General features: G+C 32.9%; 1 protein-coding gene across 3 annotated transcripts; it reads left to right on the top strand.

Annotated features, from left to right (window-relative positions):
* Positions 1 to 3,561: 3,561 nt before the first annotated feature.
* On the top strand, positions 3,562 to 21,262 carry LOC139886107 (uncharacterized). 3 transcript variants are annotated; one of them, XM_071869855.1, is made up of 8 exons: positions 3,562 to 3,859; positions 4,831 to 4,940; positions 8,241 to 8,468; positions 8,542 to 8,709; positions 8,820 to 8,890; positions 9,112 to 9,180; positions 9,375 to 9,564; positions 21,183 to 21,262. In XM_071869855.1, the coding sequence occupies exons 2-6, from the start codon at positions 4,871 to 4,873 to the stop codon at positions 9,118 to 9,120; spliced, it is 546 nt and encodes a 181-aa protein (XP_071725956.1). In that variant the 5' UTR covers positions 3,562 to 3,859; positions 4,831 to 4,870; the 3' UTR covers positions 9,121 to 9,180; positions 9,375 to 9,564; positions 21,183 to 21,262. The 3 variants fall into 3 exon arrangements, with proteins under 3 accessions (XP_071725956.1, XP_071725955.1, XP_071725954.1); XM_071869854.1 differs by lacking the exon at positions 21,183 to 21,262 and adding an exon at positions 9,641 to 10,332; XM_071869853.1 differs by lacking the exon at positions 21,183 to 21,262 and having other exon boundaries at positions 9,375 to 10,332.
* Positions 21,263 to 21,381: the final 119 nt, after the last annotated feature.

Genomic DNA, 21,381 nt, shown 5'->3' with positions numbered 1-21,381 from the left:
AATTCTTAATAAAATATGATACTGCTGTGTAGACTATTATTAATAAAAATAAATGTTTTAATTTCTTGGAATTACATTTAAAAGATATGGACTGTTTCCATGATCGGGGTGCGAAATTACTATGGCAATGTTCTTCTTGAAGGTATGTAGTCAAAACATGAGTCACATTCATTACATTTTCTTTGTTTTAGTTTCTTTCTACATCTAAGAAGGATTTTTTTAACAATGTGCAGTGGCTATGGTGAAAAGTGAGAGGCTACTTGCAAATAGAATTGCGCCAACTACTAAAGCTACAAAAAAATGTTGCTCCTGTAACTTCAGATGAGGCGAGGTTCGTATAACGTTCTTAACTTCTTTTCTTCATTTTCATTTATCAAACACTACTTTGATTATCGTAAAATTTGTCAAAATGAAGCAGTTGATATTATCCAAATTGCATATTATACGATACTCACATATTCGTTTCTTTTCTTCCCATCATATAATATTATATAATGTATCTAACAATCATGGATGTAGAATGAATGTTTTTCTAATTTGTAATATAAATACCCTTTGATAAATAATAAAGAATGAACATGAGTAATATGAATTTAAAGTTCCACCTTTCAAACAAACCCAAATTGACACATGTAACATAATATGAGTCAAAATTTCCACCCTTTAAACAACAGTGATCTCCCTTTGATTTTCTCAAACTTTCGGTGGTTTTTGTTATTTGGTTCATGAGAATGAAACGGTGGGTGAGGAATATAGAGGAGAGAGAAGGTGATGTTTTAAGAAAAATTAAGATGACTTCGTATAAAGCTGAAGCGACAATTGTTAAAACCCAAAACGACCAAAAATCTAATGATAGTTGGTACAAGTGGTTGGAGAGTAAATTTCATACACCAAGCAGTTATAGTGTGTAAATAAATAAAGGTTTCTGGCCACCTACAAGTACGTTCTGTATTTTTAATCTTTATAATTCTGGCTCAATTACTGATTACGATATGCAATGAATGTATGCAGGGTCTTTCATAATGTTAAAATTTTAAAATTACTCATTACTCATAATTATCAGTCTTATGCTCTATAATCTTTGTATGTTGCTTAGTAATCACCAATCTTGGTGTTCGGAAGTATACAGAGAAATATAACTTAGTATCTCACGAATGGAATGCCAGTGATTTAACCCAGTATGTTATGTATCTTATGACAAACTATTTGAATGGAAGATACTCGATAGCATCAAACTGTTTTTGTAAATTTGTTGTGTGTTTTCATTTACTCCATATGGTGGTTCAATAGACAGCTTAGTCTGCTAATATATGGCGGTTCATATTTACAGCTACAATGTATGTAACGTCGTCTTGTGGCAACTTTTTTTGTTAACTTTGCAAATATAAATGCTATTCCATATTGTAATGCCAACAACTACATTCACACTTGCAAAAAGGTAGTATCAAATACGCCGTAGCAACGCGCGGCTGTCCTTTTTCTAGTTCCAACTATTGATCATGTTCCCTTTCAATTCAATCTACTTTCTAATAACCCAAAAAGTCAACAACCTAGTAAAGATATAAAACAATAACATTCATAACGAGCAAATCCTATAAAAATTAAACTAAACATAATATAGATTTACAGTATACTTAATACTTATGCATGAAGTGAGAAAATGTTTGTAACATATGTTAAATATTAGATATTTTTTTGAGTAAGAAGTTACCTTAATGAATATTATTAAAAATAAAAAAAAATCATATATCATATATAATATCTAATATCTAATATTACCAATATAATTAATAGACAAAATTTGTCTTATTTATTATGAATAGTACTATTTAGTTTTTCACTTTTCACAAATCTAACCCCTAACTTTCATTAAAATACAAATCAAACCCCCACTTTATACCTATATTCCAAATTATTATTTATCCAATCACTAACACCAAAAATACCCCAAAAATACTGAATAATAACACCCACCACGCTTTACCGATTTGTACACTGCGCTCAAACAGTAGGACCCACATAGGGCACTACTGTGCTAATTTTTTTTTTTTGTCTCCAACGATAAAAGAAGCAACTTTCTTAAAAGGAATAACCCTTCAATGCTACCAAAAGATGTCGAAAAACATTCTTTCTTACATAATAGATTAACTAACTTTAACGCTAAAAGAAACAACTTTCACAAAAGGAACAACCCTTCAATGTTAGATGTCGAAAAAAATTCTATTTTACAAAATAGATCAAGACTTTTTTTTAACTCGCATTCAAAACGGAGCCCGGCGCGAAGCGACAGCTCCACAACTAGTTATATCTATTTAAACTTTTTTTGAAGCAGAAAATTGATCAATTCGAAATTCACTAGGTAAGGAAATTTTGTCTTGAGTTCAATGAGGTTGAAGTTATTTTGGTGTTCGAGGAACCCTACGGTGGTGTTCCACCAATCCTTTGATCGAAGGAGATGACCAACACCCAAAACTCTAAACCGTTCGTGTTAAAAATTCAATATAAACCCTAATTTCTAAATTCTAAACCCTAATTTCTAAACTCAAAACCCTAATCTTTAAACCCTAATAGCTAAACCTGAATTTTTAACCTCTAATTTCTAAATCCTAATTTTTTAAACCCTAAAAAAACTCAGAAACAAAACATTCATTGCAATAAATGTTCTCATTTATTTCTTCGATCGTTTTTCCGTCAAAATAATAACATTAATCACAAAGTGTTTTTCTAAATGTTCATATTTTCATGTAATCTTAATGTCTAAAAAAAGACAAAAAAATACAAAAAAATAAAAATTACTTACCCTTCCTCCAAATAAATGCATCCCTTTTAATTAAATCTATATAATAATAATAATAATAATAATAATAATAATAATAATATATAATATATAATATATAGTGCTCCATAACAACAACAACAACAACAACAAAAAGACGATTATGAAGTATACAACGAAGTATCATCATCGACTACTAAGTCTCTCTCTACAATTTGTTTATTGATTCATCTACAAAACTGTCCATCAATTACAACTTGAATCGAGAACAATGAAATCATTCCGATGGCTTAATGAATCGATGATTCAAATTGCTTCTCTTTTGTTCAATTTACGTTAAAAAGGTACTCTCTCCGTCCCGCCATAAGTGTTCACATTGTCATTTGAAGATGTTTCATTTCAAGTGTCCACTTTGTATATTAACCAATCAGAGGTTATTCTTGAGAGAAAATATTTATGATTAGTGAAGAATGAAGTTAATGTAATTTTATAAAATTATGTGTAAAAAGTAAGGGGACACTTGTAATAGGACGGAGTTAATACTAAATTTGAGTTTTAGGTTAATAACGAAATTCTTTATCTCATTAGTGAATTTCCATCGCCCAACTATTTTTAATTTTTTATACATCTATTTTTCTTTGATGTTTTCCATAATAATCGAAATATAACAAATATTTTCCACAAAGGTCAATTGCATCTTTTTTTTTTTTTTTTTTATGGTCGACTGTATCTATTTTTGTAATCGATTGCATCTATTTTTCTTTTAGTAAAGCAACCCTCTCTTGTGTGTAGGTAGTATTTTGATCTGACTAGACGTAACCTTTTGTCTACTCCTGCTCAACATTCACGCAACCTTTTGTATTTGAAGAATACCCTAAAATCAGACTCAACATTCAGGCAACGGTGGTGTTAGATCTGCCCGTTTGACCGGTGTTGACCACCGAGAAAGTTGAGCGAGAAGACCAAGGACTACTTGACCCGACATTGACCGACTTTTTATTTGATTTGAGCGTAACGGGTCGAGATCGTCACCCAGCCGACTAGTCACCACCACACCAGTGACAACCACTACACCATAAATTTGTAAGTTATTTCTATTCTAACCTTTTTCTTCGATTTACTATTTCTAGATATTTATGTTCAAATATTTTGTTTTTTTTTATAAGATCTCTGTTTTTGGAGTTGGTTAATGTTCTGGGTGATGATGGTAACAGAATTTTAACGCTTCGATCTAGTAGTAATGTGTCTGATTTAGTTAATTGTGGCGTTTTTGAAGTTTACATAGGACCATATAAAAGTAATTTTGCTATTTATAATGTTTAGCTACAGAACTAAGATTTTGTTATAAAATGGTGCCAACTTTCATCTAACATGAATTTTTCATTTTTTCATCATATTTGACATGGTGGTTGTGGCTGTATTAAAATAAAATGGTATATATAGACTTTAGGCCTTTATTTTCCTTAAACATTTCTTCTCGTTCACACATAAGTTTCCCCTTTCTTTGGAACCCTAATTAGGCTCATTCTGCCCCCAACTTATTTTAACCCAAAAATCCCCTTTTTTAGCCCATTAATCTCCAATTTTTACTGCAAAATTAAGGAATGATTAAAACCGTTAGAAGAGTAAACTAAAATAACAATTTGAAATCACCATCACCACCATTTGAAACACCACCGGAATAATTACCGCCACCACCTCGACCAGGTGTTTGAGCGCCGAATCTTCTTGTATTCTTTACTTTTATAAAATGTTTAGTATTTAATTTTTTTTTACCCTAACATTTTGTTGTAGACCGATAAGAATACACAAATTTTAATGACTCCTACAGTAAAATCTACCACACTACAATTATTTTTATTTATATATAACATTAATTGTTCTCACTACCAATAACTACCATCAAATATCTCCCTCAAAAACAAATGCTTTTATGGCATTTTCTTTAAACCATGTAAATGTAATCTTGTTATGTATTCTGTTATGTTATAAACTGACCCTTTATATCTTATAAACTCACCCTTTATATCTGTTGTGTGTTAAATTTATTCCAGTTTCAATGAGGTATAATAAGATACATGAAGCGAAGCTTCCATGGCGTTTGATTCAACATCATCTAACCACAAGAGCTATCAATATGACGTGTTCGTGAGTTTTAAAATAGGTATTTTTTATAGAGATGTACATATACATACACATATACATACACATAGATATACATATGAGAAAATTGCGCGGATAGTCCCTGTGGTTTGTACTAGATACCATGGACAGCCATACTTGTCGATTTGGGGAAGGATAGTCATTCAGGTGTGATTCTTGTGCAAGGATAGCCCAGTTCACTAACATTGTTAATTTTTTCCGTTTAATTTTAGCATGTGTGAAGCATATTAGGGTATTTTTGGTATATTAGTTCTTTTACAATTCCCTTTTATCTATGAAATTTTTTTATCTTCTAACCTTGTTGATTTTTTTAAATTTAAACAAGGTGAATATATCTCTCTCTCATCTAATCACAGATCTATCTACTCTCTCTCATCTATTCATCTATATCCATCTATTTCTCTATCCTAATTCTTCATCATCATCGATCTATCTTTCTTCATCAAATCATAACAGCAACAAAAACACTACTGATCATCATCAATTGTTTAGATCAGATTCAATCAGAAAATTAAAAATCAACAGATCAAAAGCTACAGTTCTCGTCCGAACTTGTTCATCGAAGCTTAAAAAATTCAAGTTCTTCATATCAAATTGATAGCAGAAATTCGATCTTCAACTGATACTACAACTACGTGAATCATAAAAACATCTTAACATAAACTAATTCTTCATTAATCTCATCATGTTCTTCGTTTTCAACCGAAAACACATATTGATGAGTTTTGAGAAATCTACTCAATAATATGTTGATCTGCGACTAGTACTGGAATCCTCAGGACCTAATTATGCTACGTAAATCATCAAGTTGATTGGATAAACAGTTCTGAATTCAGAATCATAAGGTCAAACTTCGAGCTATTTTGGTCAATGAATCAATTGAAACGAATTAGTCATTTGCGGATGATAACAACAGTTGTCGAGCATTCCTCGAAGATTTTGCAAAAACGATTTCTAGTCGATAACACGTTCCAATTTGAACAACGAATATGAGATTGACTTTGTTGTTGTAAAATCGATTTGAGGGGTAACGAAGGTAGAGCAACCATCAAGGAACTCCAATCTGGTCTCACTTTGGTGCTTTTTTTTTTTTTTTGGCAAAAAACTGGAAAATAAAATATCAAAGACTTTCCACTAAGTTGTGAAAAGCCAACCATTACAAAATGGATCGGCATGGATTTACACAAGGTTGTAAAACTCGCGACTCGGGGAGTACTCGGTCGGAGGTTTTTGAGGAGTAATCGGCGACTCGGGGAGAACTCGGAGGAGTACTCGAATGTTGACTTTTATTGACTTTTCTAATATAAATAAATATTTTTAATATATTATAGATATATAATATATATATTAGCTATAACCAAGTATTTTATAAATATATATGTTAAATATATAAAGTTTAGTTACATCTAAATTATTTTTTTAATTGAAAGGGTTAGAGTTGTATTTATTTGATAATGAAATTGAAAGAAAAACTGAACTTGAACTCTTGAAGTATTGAAATCTATAACAACTAAAGTTTAGGGGGTTTAAATGTAAATTAAAAATAATAATATACTCCTGGATGTGAAGAGAGATAGATACACGCTCCATTTCTCTTTTCTGAAAGTTTCTGGATTTAAAAGCAAGTCTATCTCTCTCTCCTCCCTTAAAAAGAAAGAAGATAAACAAGTTTCATTTGGTTTTTAAATCGTTCAGATCTACAAGGGTCTGGTTTCAAATCATTCAGATCGACACGAGCTACTGGAATCGTTCAGATCGACGTTAACAACACAAATCCGGAGTTCGAAGATTCCGATGGGAAACAACGATTCTCCGGTTTTGAAACCATACAAATCCGCAGTCGCCTCCTGTTTTCCTTCCTTATCTTTTCACGTTTCAGGCAAGATCTTAGTTTTCCGACGCCGTTGACCACCATTTGACCGGCGTTGACCGAGTAATTGGACGAGTTAGACACCGATTACTCGTTTTGTTCTTCCAACTGAGTAATCGCCGATTACTCGGCCGAGTTGGCCGAGTTTTACAACCATGGATTTACAACTTTATATCCACCCAATCTAGCTCAAACTCTAAGAGCTAATGAAACTAGCTATAAAATTCAATTACTACAGAAGGAACTAACAAATTTTAACACCAAAAATTCCTCACAGTGGGACTAAAATGCACTAAAATGCACCCATCTGGAGTTTTACTCTTCAGACTTGATCTTTGATTTGTTCATCTATCCATTCCAAATCAATAAACGCCATGAAGAAAAGAAAGAGATGAATAAATTGGGTGGAAGGAAGAACCAGCAAGAGAATTTAATTGGTTTAAAAAAAAAAATAGGTGTGTGGGTGGGGATATTCAGATTTAATAATATAAAGACCAAAATGACGAATTTACCCACACATGCTAAAATGTAACGGAAAAATTAACAGTGTTAGTGAACTGGGCTATCCTTGCACAAGAATCACACCTGAATGACTATCCTTCCCTAAATCGACAAGTATGGCTATCCATGGTATCTAGTACAAACCACAGGGACTATCCGCGCAATTTTCTCTATACATATACATACAAAACGGGGGGAAGCAATTTTTTTTTTTTCGTTTTTTTAAAAAATTTGTTCGCGACTATTATAGATTGGATGAAAATATTAACATTTAAAAAGACACTTTGTGATAAATGTTTTTATTTTGGTGGGGAAACGCTCGAAGAAATAATATATAACAATTATCGTGTTTTTCGAGGGTATTTTGAGGGTTTAGGGTTTAAGGTTTAGATTTAGGATTTAGATTGAGTTTTTAACACGAACGGTTTAGAGTTTAGGGTTTTGAGTTTTCGGTTTAGGGACTAAACCCTAAACTCTAAATCGGACTAAATTTTGACAAAAAGTACTTCACAAAACATGAAGAAAAAAAACGTTCGAAGATTAACATTTTTCACGATCAATATTATCTTGAATGTTATTTTTGTTGATCGTTTTCCCGCCTAAATAATAACATTCATCACGAAGTGTCTTTTTTAAATGTTCATATTTTCGTGTGATCTTGATGTCTGAAAAAAAATTCCAAAAAAACGGAAAAAAAAAAAAATTTGCTTCGCCCGATTGGTTACTTTTCCATTGATCCTGCCCATATATATATATATATATATATATATATATATATATATATATACTTATACATCATTATTTGAGTAAAGTTTTATAGTAAAGACTCCCTTTTTTTATATATTATATCATAAGAAAGAGAAATCTTTGCTTTTTTTTTTGAAAGGAATTGTCAATGAAATGGTTAATTTTGGCTCTCCCATATTATAGTTCGAACTTATTTCGGAGGAGTGCCAGCTAAGGTGGTATGCACAGTTACAACGGTGGTAACAACGGTGGTAGGAGCACTCATAACGGTGGTAGGAGCAGTTACAAAGATATGGATTGTAGCTGTCGCACCGATTGTTGCTCCTTTTATGCCATTTTGGAGCACTGTGGTCGTATATCATAGCGTACTACTCGGGATTGCTTACTGCAGATATCCCGTACTGATGAGAGGTAAATATCAGTTACTCCCTTATTTCTTAACTAATCATGATTTTGTTTTTATTTTTTCAATTTTTGTTTTTAGGTGTATTTAAAGAGGTAGCTAGTCATACATATGAGATTGGTGCCATGTCAGTGAAGACTATATATAAGATTGGTGCCATGTCGGTGAAGACTATTTTTAAGTTTTTTTTCATGTCGGTGAAAACTATCTATAATATTCTTGTCATACCGTTGAAGGCTATTGTCTTCCGTAAGTTAATTATTACGAATAATATAAATTTGTTTGTGATATAATGGGTTTTGTTATTAATTTGTATAATTTTTTTTTTTTTTTTTTTTTTTTTTTTTTTTTGCTATTAGCACTAATGGATGAAGAGTTTGCTAGACTCGTGCTGCTGTTAATTTTGCAAGGAACTCAGAGGATATCTGGGGTACTATAACTTAATGACAAATATATACTTAAATATTAGTTCTTATTATTAATCCTTTGGGGGATGATTCTCACACACTGTTTTTTGATCCTCACACACCAATTTACTTGAACTCCTCCCTAATAATAGGGTAAAAGGGTGTGTGAGGATCAAAAAACAGTGTGTGAGAATCATCCCCTAATCCTTTTGGCCAAATAAAATATTTTTTTTTAATTTTACAGGAGGAGTGATAGATTTCATAGTGACAGAGTTACATAATTGGAGGCGAGAGAAAGATAAATTGGAGAATGGTATAATTATTCGTATAAAAATATAATTTTTATTAGATCACCAACATGATCCGGTTATTTTTAACAACTTATTCTCCACTATCCTTAGTCAAGATATTGCTCCATCTATATCTCATATTTGTACCATTTATTTTAATTTAATATGAATATGAATCTTTTACTTTTATTTATACTTGTATTTGATTTGAATTCAGATGCGCCATCTGCCAGTTGCCATGAGAATAAGGTTGACCCCGATGAGATGGTAGGAAAGGCAGTCAGGTGCGTTGTTGAAGGTACTTTTGATGGACTACATCACAAGTCGTGTGGGTCCCAAGTTAATCTTCAATGGCATACTGTTTCAGCTGAATGATGATGGGTCTGTGAAGCAAAAAAGCAAGACAGGTATGGGATTTACTAGTAGTAGTATTTGTTTAGTTTAATTACAATTTTTTAGATTTTCACAACTTTTCTTTTCCAGTTTTCACAACTATTTTGGGCACTATACTAGATACCTTTTTCAAGGTACGAATTCGGTTGTATACAATGCACAATATACGAAAATAAATAAGGCACTTGAAGGAGGGTTCGTCAACAAAAAAAGAAATTGAACGAAGTCGTAAATGTCGTTTCGGGGGCCGGATGCTTCTCATTCGAACGATTTGGAGACGATGGGGTTTGTTAGATAATTTAGCATTTGTAGCTACGGGTAATAATGGTCACGGTAGAAAGTTTTGTATTTGTACGGAAATAACGTGTAAAGATTTTGTGCGGGAATTGGGTTATGCATTTGAGTGAATTTCGTGTGTCTTGGGTGAACAAATTTGTTTCTAAAGGTAAGGCAAAGGATAATTTAAAGAAGAAGGTAGAGCCGGTCATTTCGTTGTATTTACTGGATGACATTGAGGACGATGGAGACGGGGTTCCGATCCAATAATTTTTAAAGACGCTCCGGAGGTCGGATCGTGTAAATGATATTACGTGTGTTCGAGATCGGGTCGGTCGTTTGGCAAAGATGGTTTTTTTATGAGTTTCTAAAGCGTGGTTTGTGTCCCCTTACCTCGGTACCATTGTCGACGACAGGACCAGAAATTTTTAAGGAGGCTACGACAAATGTTTTCGCTCTAATATCACGTCGTTAATTGGTTCAAATAAAATAATAGTTATCAACAACAACAACAACAACAAAACCCAATCCCATATGTGTGGGGTATGGGGGAGGTGAGACGTAGCCAATCCTTCCTCTATCCCTGAATAAAGAGAAGTCGTTTCTCCACCCCGAGTGAAACACTCACAAGAGTGAAGAGAGTCCTCCCTCTCCCGATTCGACGAATAAAGAGATTGCTTTCAAGCGGACCTCCGGCCAAAAAATAGGAAAAAAAAATAAAATAAATGAATAAATAAATAAATAAAAATAATAATACGCCATAAAAAATAAAATGAATAAAATACGCCATAAAATAATAGTTATCATCATACTAATAATTAATAATTGTAACTATGATATAATAATCATAATAAATAATAAATAATAATAATATTAATATTAATTGTTAATAATATAATAATGATGATAATATTATAATATTAGTATGTTACTATTCAAGGTTAGTTCAGTAATAGTACATATACTATCTACGTCTCAATTTAATTGTTCTCAGACAAAAAACACATAATTTAAGAAAATGTCGTAAAAGTATTGTGCTTTCGTTTACTTTCCAGTTTTACCCTTATTTTTTTTCTCTTTTAATCCTATCTACATACATTAAGGCAATAATAGACATTAATTTTTTTATTCTTTTCTATTTATGGTAGTGGTCAATTAATTAAGGACATTTTAAAATGAAATACTGGACTATAGATTTAAGACGGAGGTACTATAGTTAATACAAGTAAATAGTTAATTTGACCCATCTTGTCACAACATTGTGTCCGTGGGTCAACCAGGCCTAATGTGTGTAGTTATTAAACTTATCTATATTTAATTTAAAATATTTGCATTTTATTTGAAATGATGTTTATGTTAATATATATATATATATATATATATATATATATATATATATATATATATATACATTATTATAAAGCGCGTGCCAATAATCTTACGTGTCAAAATCTCAATTAATCTGAATTAAATAATCATACGTGTCAGTTTCTTAATTAATCTGAAATAATAATGTATAGATAATATTTTAAAATTTGATTGATACTAATTCCTAATATATACTGAATTCAATAATTATTACGTAGTAAAACTCAATTTAAATCTTAAATAAAGTTATTATCCAATTACTATTATTCTTTCAATAAACTACATGCCACTTGATATCCAAATTATTTAATTAACACAAAAGTTGAGAAACTCCAGGAATACATCCACTCGATTTAAGCAATGAAGAAACCAAAGGGATTATAGTACGGAGTATCGCAATTCTATTATCGAAGATATTCAAGCGAATCAAATATATACGGATCAAAATTCATAAAAAGGAAATACTCTTTTATTAATTCTCACTTCCATATTATTATTATTATTAATAATTCATAATAATAATTATTAATTATAATATAATACACGAGATAATATACCATATCATTATCATTATTCCTTATTAATTATTATATTATCATTATATAGTTTAGTTTATATACACGAAATAATACTTATATTAAAATTAAAATATATTCATCAAGTACATTCTAATTTCACATATATAAACATCCTTGTATTTATAAGAACTCAACAAAAAACGGTATAGAAAACAAAATCATGATATATATTTTATTTAGACAAAATTGCACCGTTGATACCTCATCTTTGTATCAAAAAGCACGAATAACCTTTAAAAATACAAAATTGTACCGTTGATACCTCATCTTTGTATCATGTTATTTTATTTTTTTTATAGAACAGCAAGTCATAAATAGATAAAATTTAACAAAAGCAGCCATGTAAAAGAATACAAAAGAAGCCATTCATTCATTCATAATAAAATAACAAAAGCATCTATGTATCACTCGAAATTGATTCATTCATAACGAAAAAAAGTTTATCAAAAACAATCCTGAAAATGTAATGAAGTACAGATGCAAAAATTAAATACCTAATCTACTAAAAACATGAAAACAAATAAAATCCCTAGCCCATTACAAAACAACATAATCTTCAACATGAAAGCTTGAGTTTCTGCATTGTTGGCTTTGGCATCACTTAGGGCCGTCTCTACAATTTAGAGGCCCTAGGCGAAAATAAAAATGGGCCCTTATACACGTTATATTTTTTAATACATGTAAAAAGATTATATTAAAATTTATCAATACGAAAGAAGTTTTCAAAACAGCCGTAACAAATTTTTTTATCATCAAATATTTATTCGACAATATTTTATATAATTTACTTAACTATTCGACAATTGTATATATATTAAAAATTTTGGGCCCTTCTATTTTTTGGGCCCTAGGCGGTTGCCTATGTTGCCTATGCCCAAAGACGTCTCTGGCATCACTCATATTCTTCGTGTTTAGGAGACCACGTATAATCATTTTCACACGATCACAAATTGGTTGATCATACAAACCAAGAAACCTGTAACGTGATCCCTGAAACAACAAACAATACATCCAAATTCATTAAATAACATAATACTGAACAAAAATGCAAACAAAAAGGTATTACAATACCTTAATTGGGCATCCCTAAAGATTAAAGGAAAACATTAGGAAAATTATCATCTAATTACATGGTCAAATGATTATAACTGCTCATATGTTATAGCATAAACAAACAGATAGAGAACGCACATTACCATACTCAGCTAACAATTCAAATTTACCAATAAAAAACCAAAAAAAAATAAGCGAGTTACCTGATATTAACCTTCTGTTATTTAAATCGGGCAACCAAGGAACGGTCTGAATCGACATCGACGATGAAGTAACAGCAAAATCTACAGCAAATATGCACATCAACAACAATAGAGTTTCATGTTTTCCAGATTAATGTAAATCAAAGTTTTATACTTTTTGCATAAAATTTCATAAAATAAAAGAAACTAAATTAAACATTTACAAATTTGTATAAAAAGTAAGGTAAAAAAAACAAACCTGGTGATACTACCTTAAAACTCCATCGAATCAGCAATTTAAGAGCAGCAATCCAGACCATCATTGAACGATTTCGGTATTCAATTTTTTCGTTAATTAGATTTGGACGATTAGGGTTTTGTACAAGATGAATTGGGATCGAATGAACCTCGAAGGGTTTATGGTTATGATGAAACAATGATTTATTTCTTTTTATATACGGTAGTTTAATTTAATCACAAAAACATTGAAATATTTGTGGACTAATATGCCCTCACTTGATAACCACGCTATATCAAGCTTAACATCACATTTTTAACAGAGTTTGAGTGTAGGGCTATCCGGGCTATTACTCAAAAGATGAGGGTTATCTATGCCACAAATAAAGATAAAGGTTATTTGTGCTTTTTGATACAAAGATAAGGTACCAACAGTGCAATTATTATACTGAGCTAATTTTTTTTTTTTTGAAAAGCAATATATTATATAAACTCAAAGCGCAAAGTACATCAAGATATACATCGCAAGGCGAAAGGATACCGAGCTAGAAACCTACGCCAATTACTATACAAGAAAAATACACGCACCAAAATTACGAATTAAACAAGGTAAACACAAGGATTATGAAGCCAATCGTGCCATTCGACTTTCCTTTGTTTGCAACGCTTCGCAACCCAATCAAAGCTCAAGACTTGAATCTCACTTAGTGCATTCGGGGCGGTCCATGAAAGTTTCTTGAAGACTTTTTGGTTCCTATTCCTCCAAATAAGGTAGCCACTAATTCATTCAACCGCTTGCCATATTTGTCTACCCAAATCGGAGCAATTAGAAGGACCACTACCACGTAGGAGATCATCAAAAGATAGATTAGCCGAATCAAAACCCCACCAATCACGAACTTTTTCCCAAATTTCACGAACATACACACATGACAAAAGAGAGTGTTTCACCGATTCGATTTCCAAACCACAAAGAGGACAAAGAACGGAGTGTAGATCGATACCCCGTTTGTCAAGTTCGGACAAAACGGGTAATCTCTCCCGCTTCGCTCTCCACACGAAGAACGGAGAACGGAGTGTATACTGAGCTATTTTAGTTATGTATTATTTCATGATTTTTTTGTAAGAGCGACTTTATTATACTATAATTTTTAACTATTGAGTAACGGCAAGCTAATACACTAAAATTGAAAAATAGTTGAAAGTTTTTTTTTCATTGTAATTAGTAAATTGCGTTTATCATTGTCAAATATTTCATTTAGGTACAATTTGAAGATCTGTTTTATAGGAGCGGATTCATTTTTACTATAATTTTTAACTAACGTGTAACGCCGGACTCATACACTTTGGTTTGAATTTATTTTTTTTGTCAATATTGGATGATGATCATGATGTTTGAAATCCACTCAATAGTTTTTTCATAGCCTAATCATTTGACATATATTTTTTCCTTTCTTTAACACCCATGGAACGTACGGGCTCAAAGCTCAATATTTATATTACGAAAGATAAATTTACAATTTCCGTGCAACGCACGGGCTCATAAAACTAGTATATATATATATATATATATATATACACTAGTAGGTATTAAGGCTGTGCATACGCACAGCCCAAGCAGACACACTGATGTTCGTTAAGTCAATGTGTACTTATTACTCGTAATAATTTATTCAAGACCAATTGCGTTTGAAAAACTTCAGTATAATGAAGGAGTTATGTAACTCTCCATGATTAAACGTATTGTTTTTAGGAATTGTGTTGTTAGTATGTGTTAGTAATCATATGAAATATGAGACCTTGTACCTTAGCTTTCACAATGAATTGTACATCGAAAAGATCAAATATATGCATTCTAAAATACTTAATTAAGTTGTAAAGAGAAATAAAATAAAGAACTGATTTATGTAGTGTTACATGATTCTATCTCATGTGTTGTTAGCTAGTTTCTCATTTTTGTTGAATCTTGGAAGGGATTTAAGGCGTTGTTTGAATGTTTGGTTTTTTGGTGTATAAAGGTTGCAAAAGCTTCATATTATTATTGACAACGATCCCGAACGATGATAAACTTCCTAAGTTCACCGATCCACTTCATTGCCATCATATCATCTGAAGCATAAACATTCATGTCTTACGAATAATCAAATATGTATTTAACTGAGTAGTGTTCATCAAATTGCATTCCACACAAAATACCATCTTGGTAAATAATATGATAAAAATACTCTAATGTTGTGTACCTCATATGCGTTAATAAATAAATATTTACACTTCCAATAACTCGAAGCAGATCTTACACTAACCTATAGCAAAATAAACACACACACAATTACACACACTGATTAGTGATATTAAATAAATGGTTTAGCCACATCTTCCACGTCAAACGCCTTTCGCGCATTGAAACTTCAAAACCGTGTCAATCTTCAGATAATATTTAGTCTCGGGCAAGCACCCGCCTACCGCTCCGCCATCACAACCTGAGAAAACTTCAAACCTTCGTCACCACCTTCTTGCAACCAATTATTTGTCAACTGAATAAGTTCCGAGTTCCTCATGAATATCAGGATTCGACTTCACATCCGAGGTTTTCGTTTGGCGGAATTGCGTTAGTAACGAAAATTGAAACGAAAAAGACAGATATTAGGAATGACAGATGAAACTGTGGATTTTAGATTTGATCGAAGAGATGTACGCATATATATAGATGCATATATGATAGTCGATAGAGAACGGTTTGGCGAGTCAACAGAAGCTGTCAGATGTCGCCAAACAAATTAATTAACTCATCATCAGTTGGCAAAGGGCGCGTGTCACAATGTAAGTGCAATGTTATTTTTAACATATGTGTGACAAAGAGAAGCACTAAACAACGGTAGCCCTGCTGAAGTGAACAAGTTATTGTTTAGTTTTTTCGAATAAGTGGCCCACACGTGGTGCAGTATTCTATGAAGTCAGAAAGAAATACCAGCTGACACGTATTTGAGGAAGCATTTGGCTCGCATGAATCGCTACACGTGTATAGACAGATGACATATACAATTTAGGTTTTAAAAAATTACACCAAATACTGTCTACGTATAAAGTAGAAGAAAAATATTTTGGTTGGGCTTTCTAGTTCAAATGGTTGTAATTAAATGGGCTGGGCTTACAAGGTGTAAAATGGGAGAAAGGGGTCGAATGAGAATCTGCTACACGTCAAGTGGATAGTACGAAGCTGCAATCTCCTACACCCAATTAAAAAAAGGACACGTGTCGTTCAACAAGGATGCTCTTAAAAAAAAGCTCTTCTTATATAGTACTATACCTCCGTCCCACCACAAGTGTCCACATTTCCATTTTGAGATGTCCCATTACAAGTGTCCACTTTGTGTTTCAACCAATGAGAAGAGGTGATTCTGGAGAGAGGAGATTTCTGATTGGTGGAGAATGAAGTTAGTGGATTTTCCTAAAACTGTGTGTAAAAAGTAAGTGGACACTTGTAATGGGACGGAGGGAGTAGTAAGATAAGATAAGAGATATATATATATATATATATATATATATATATATATATATATATATATATATTCAAAGTCAACTATGGTTCAAATCCGTCTTCCCCCCGCCTCGATCCGTCTCGACTGGCTTTTAACGTTTTGACCGCTTTTTTACCGTTGTTGACCGTTGAGCGTTTTTTACTCCTTTTTAGGTCCGTTGCGACAGTACACAAGTAAATTCATTGCGACGTCCGTCTCGACTGTTTTTTACAACAATGCTACAAAACGGTTCAGCCTCTAAAAACACAGCCACATTGATGCAAGAAAAAGGAGTCCACCTTCAAACAAAGTCGAGGCATCGTTTAACCCGCTGGACGGACAAATTCGTTGCTTATCATGCTCTTTGTCTTTAGACCATGTGTTACCTTGATGGTGACGTGGAGCGAAAATTTGCACTTTTTGAAAGAGAGATGGAATTTAACTATGACGTGGAAGTGTTAAATTTAAAGGGTATGTTATGGTGGGTGTCAAATTTTTAGTATTAAATTTGAGTGGAAAAGTTTTGAATGATGTGGTAAAATATAATTGGAAGTTGAGTTAAAAATAAATTAATTAAGTATATAGATATATGCATGCTAAATTATGATTTGTTGTATCCAAATTTCACACCATATTTTTGGATGTCAAGGTTGTAACTCACGCCTCCAAGGCGTGAAAAGTAAAGCTACACAACATGCGTTTGTGAGCATTAGAGTGGTGCCATATAGGAGTGAAATCCATTTTAACACTGCATATCTCATGGTCTTAAGGTAGCAAAGGCTCAAAACCTTTTAGAACTTAATGACAAAAAATTAGGTTCGTTCAAAAAGTTTGAATTTAGATGTATCTTTTGTTACAATTCCGTGTAAATGTTTGGATAGATTTTGAATTAATGATATTAATATGGATTGATTAATTTTGGGTTAATGATAAAAATTAGAGTTGATATTCGAGTAAAAAAGGAAAATGGAGATGATGTAGTTAAAAAGAGATGGGAACATGTAAAATGACAAAAATACACTCATGTGTTTGTCATGTGATCTCATTTAACGAGATAAATCAATGTTCGTTAACTTCAGGCTCAACCATGAAATAGTTTAATAGTTCGAGGTCAACGAAGTAAAAAAAAGGTCACATATTTTTTTTGATACATAATTTATGGACCATCGGTGAAATTTTGTCAATCTAAAATGGGTAAGCGAAAACTTGCAATTAGCTTGAAAAATGATGTTTATTTGAATGGGTTATGGAGGAAATGGAGCTTAAATGGGAATAGTTTAAAGAAGAATGGTAGAATAGAAGACAAAAGGAATGGGGAGTTGAATAGATGTGATACTATCGATATGTATTGTTTTGATTTGATTTCTTAGATTTGAACAAGTGTATGTTTCTTTATCTTTAGTTTGACGATAAAATAAAATATTTTACCCTTAATAAAAAAATAAAAAATGAGACGGATAGAGTATTTGCTTAGTAATTTTTTTTCTTTTTTAAACATATTGACACTTATTTTTGGAAGAGTCCATAAACTATCCTTATGGTTTACACGTAATGACGTACGTTATTAAGTAAACAATACCAACCACCCCTTGCGTGCGAGGTAATCCTAGGACAAAGTCAAAACTAATCTACGGTCACGGATGATTATGCACAAAACCGCCGTAGGAACGGAGACCTTTCAATAGAGCGGAGGCGAACTGGGTAACGGACTGTATAACCTTGGGAGGTTCGGAGAGGGACAAGGTGATCGACTGTTTAGGACTCAAAATTTTCAGGGACCCAATTTTTTATACATACGAACACAATCACATATTTTAGAAACATGAGAGCTACAGGAAACACAACTGAAACAACGAAGGGGAAACAAAATAGGCCCAAAAATAAGAATTAAAAGCCCCGGAAAACGATAAATCAAAGCCCACTAGCATTCATTTGGACCTCTTTTTAAATAATTTATATTATTCGTTAGCGGCTAATAGTCTTTTTTTTTTTTTAATTTCTTATATTATTCGTTAGGGCCTAAGGACCGCTTTTTCACCTCGTTCTAGGAACTTAAATTTCCGGAAACGACCATGTGTATAACCCAACGTTCATACCATGGTCTTAGCTATATGTCAAAATCGTTGATTGATGTCCCTTTCCAAATGTGGCCAATAAAATCGTGACTTAATAAATGAGTATGATTTGTCTCGTCCAAAATGGACTGCATGACTCTCCACAATAATTGTGTCACGTAAAGAACTACAAGGAATGCATCGTCGTGTAACTTTGAATAAGTAGCCGTCGTGGATTGCAAACCGTTGTAACGGTTTAACAATACATTGCGCCCAAATATCCTTAAAGTCACGGTCTTCGGCATATAATTCTTTGATGGACTTGTACCCGTGCACTTGAACACAAGATGGTGTGGTGAACAAGTGTCGTCGACTAAGCGCATCCACCACTTGATTTGTACCTCGGCTTTGTGCTTAACAACGAATGAAAAAGCTTGCAAGGACTCGATCCATTTAGCATGCCATGAGTTTAGTTTGTGTTGATAGTGTATGTACTTTAGCGACTCGTGATCGGAGTATAAGACAATTTCTGGAAGTAAGAGATAATGCTGCCACGTGTCAAGGCTACAGACAATGGCGTAGAACTCCCTATCATATGTAGAATATCAACGATGTGCATCGTTGAATTTCTCACTGCAAAACACAATCAGTGGGCGGTTATGACTTAAAAGATCCTCCAATTCCGATCCTCACGCATCACAATCGACTTGAAAAATCTCGTTAAAGTTTGGTAACGCTAAAACTGGGGCGTGTGTTACCTTGAACTTAAGAGCCTCAAAAGTTGAGGATGCCTCGTCGGACCAATAGAAACGGCCACCCTCCATGCACTGAATGATCGGAGTGATTAGGGTGCTAAATTTACGGATGAAACGACAATAAAAGGAGGCGAGTCCGTGAAAGCTTCGAACCTCATGAAGGGATGTAGGCATCACCCAATTTAGTATCGCCTTTACTTTCGACTCATCCATCCGAAACCCTCTCCCAGAGATAATATAGCTCAAAAAGGTCATCTCCGAGACGAGAAATGACATTTTTTTACCGTTAGCGTATAGTTTTTGATCCCCGCAAAACCGTGAAGAGTTGTAGCAGATGAGAGATATGTTGTTCGATCGAAGTACTGAATACGAGAATATCGTCAAAGTAGACCACCACAAACCGACCAATGAAAGGTTTACAGACCTTATTCATTAGTCACATAAAAAAGCCGCCCACGCCTCCAATGTGGTGGTCAAGCCATGATGCGACGTCTCTAATGTGGCAGCGGCTCATACTTATGGCCAGGAAATATGAGTTTCAGAGGTTTAGTCGACTCATTTTTTATGATGAATGTGTCAAATTAATCTGAATTTGAAGGAATTGAAGTTGCTAAATTTCATGGAATGTGAAAAAATGTGTTTCTTATTCACATGGAATAGAATTAAATTCCATTTTATAAAATACGAAAAAGATATAGAAAATTTCATGTTTCCAATTTCCTTTTCTTTTTCTAACTCGCATTTCGGTTTTCATTTTTTAGATTCGCGAATCGAAAACGCAAATCGAAAATGCGAGCCGAAAACACGCCTCGAAAACGCGAGTCAAAATATACGTAAAATATAAACATAAATATTTGAGGATGTTTTGATTTTTGATACACTCAATGTTGGAATGAATTCAAATCCATCAACATCTTGAAGGAATAAACATTCTATAGATGAAGAAATCTCAAGGTTACAACGAACTAAAATTACGTCCAAAATATGTCAACTAAACGAGCGGTTTAAAGAATTTAATTTAAATTCCATCAAATTCTCTTGGGACGGAGCCTTAATGTACCTTGGGTGCCGAAAAACTATACACAGATTGTAAACAGAGGTGAGAAGACGGCATGCCACAGTAGGCCTGGAAGGGTTGGGTTGGCACTTGGCACATACGCTTTTCTATTTAGATACAGAATGAATGAATGCATCAACTGTTACAACGTAAACAATATCAATATAACATAAGTAAATTGTTTTAATAAAACTAACTAGGCTGCGAGCTTAAAAATTAGACCGGGAGATTTCAACCCGTTTGACCCATTCACATTTAGCTAATTTCACCCATTTAAGATGAATTACTAATTTACTAGTGACATTGACCCCTTCGGTGGTAACTTATACCTCATGCAACGATCATTAAGCGTTGCTTGGGAATTAGGATCTGACCATTTCACTACAGAATCAGGCACTATTAAACTGGAATTACACAGACGTGTGTATATGATCCTACTATAAAACACAATATGCACCACAGGAATCAGGATCGTTACTATTCGAATATAACTGCTTTATAAAAAGAGCTTATATGAGTGCTATTTAGTTAACTCTTTGTGTCATACTTTGCAGGAACAGCCTCCGTTTAGAGCTACTTAGCAAGATCTTAGGTAGTTCCATTTTCAGTTCTCATTCTTGCTGGTATAAGAATATGGTAGTTTATACATGAATATCATTAGTTCGGTATTCACTCTTCGCATACATCTTAGAACTTATGTACATGATTGATGCAATAACTATTAAAGAAACAAGTCAACAAAGAGGGAAAAAC

Source organism: Rutidosis leptorrhynchoides, chromosome 1, assembly GCF_046630445.1.
Source record: "Rutidosis leptorrhynchoides isolate AG116_Rl617_1_P2 chromosome 1, CSIRO_AGI_Rlap_v1, whole genome shotgun sequence".
In the NCBI taxonomy this organism is placed as follows: Eukaryota; Viridiplantae; Streptophyta; class Magnoliopsida; order Asterales; family Asteraceae; genus Rutidosis; species Rutidosis leptorrhynchoides.
Note: the sequence above shows the minus strand (reverse complement) of the source record. Positions and strands in the feature narration are given on the sequence as shown.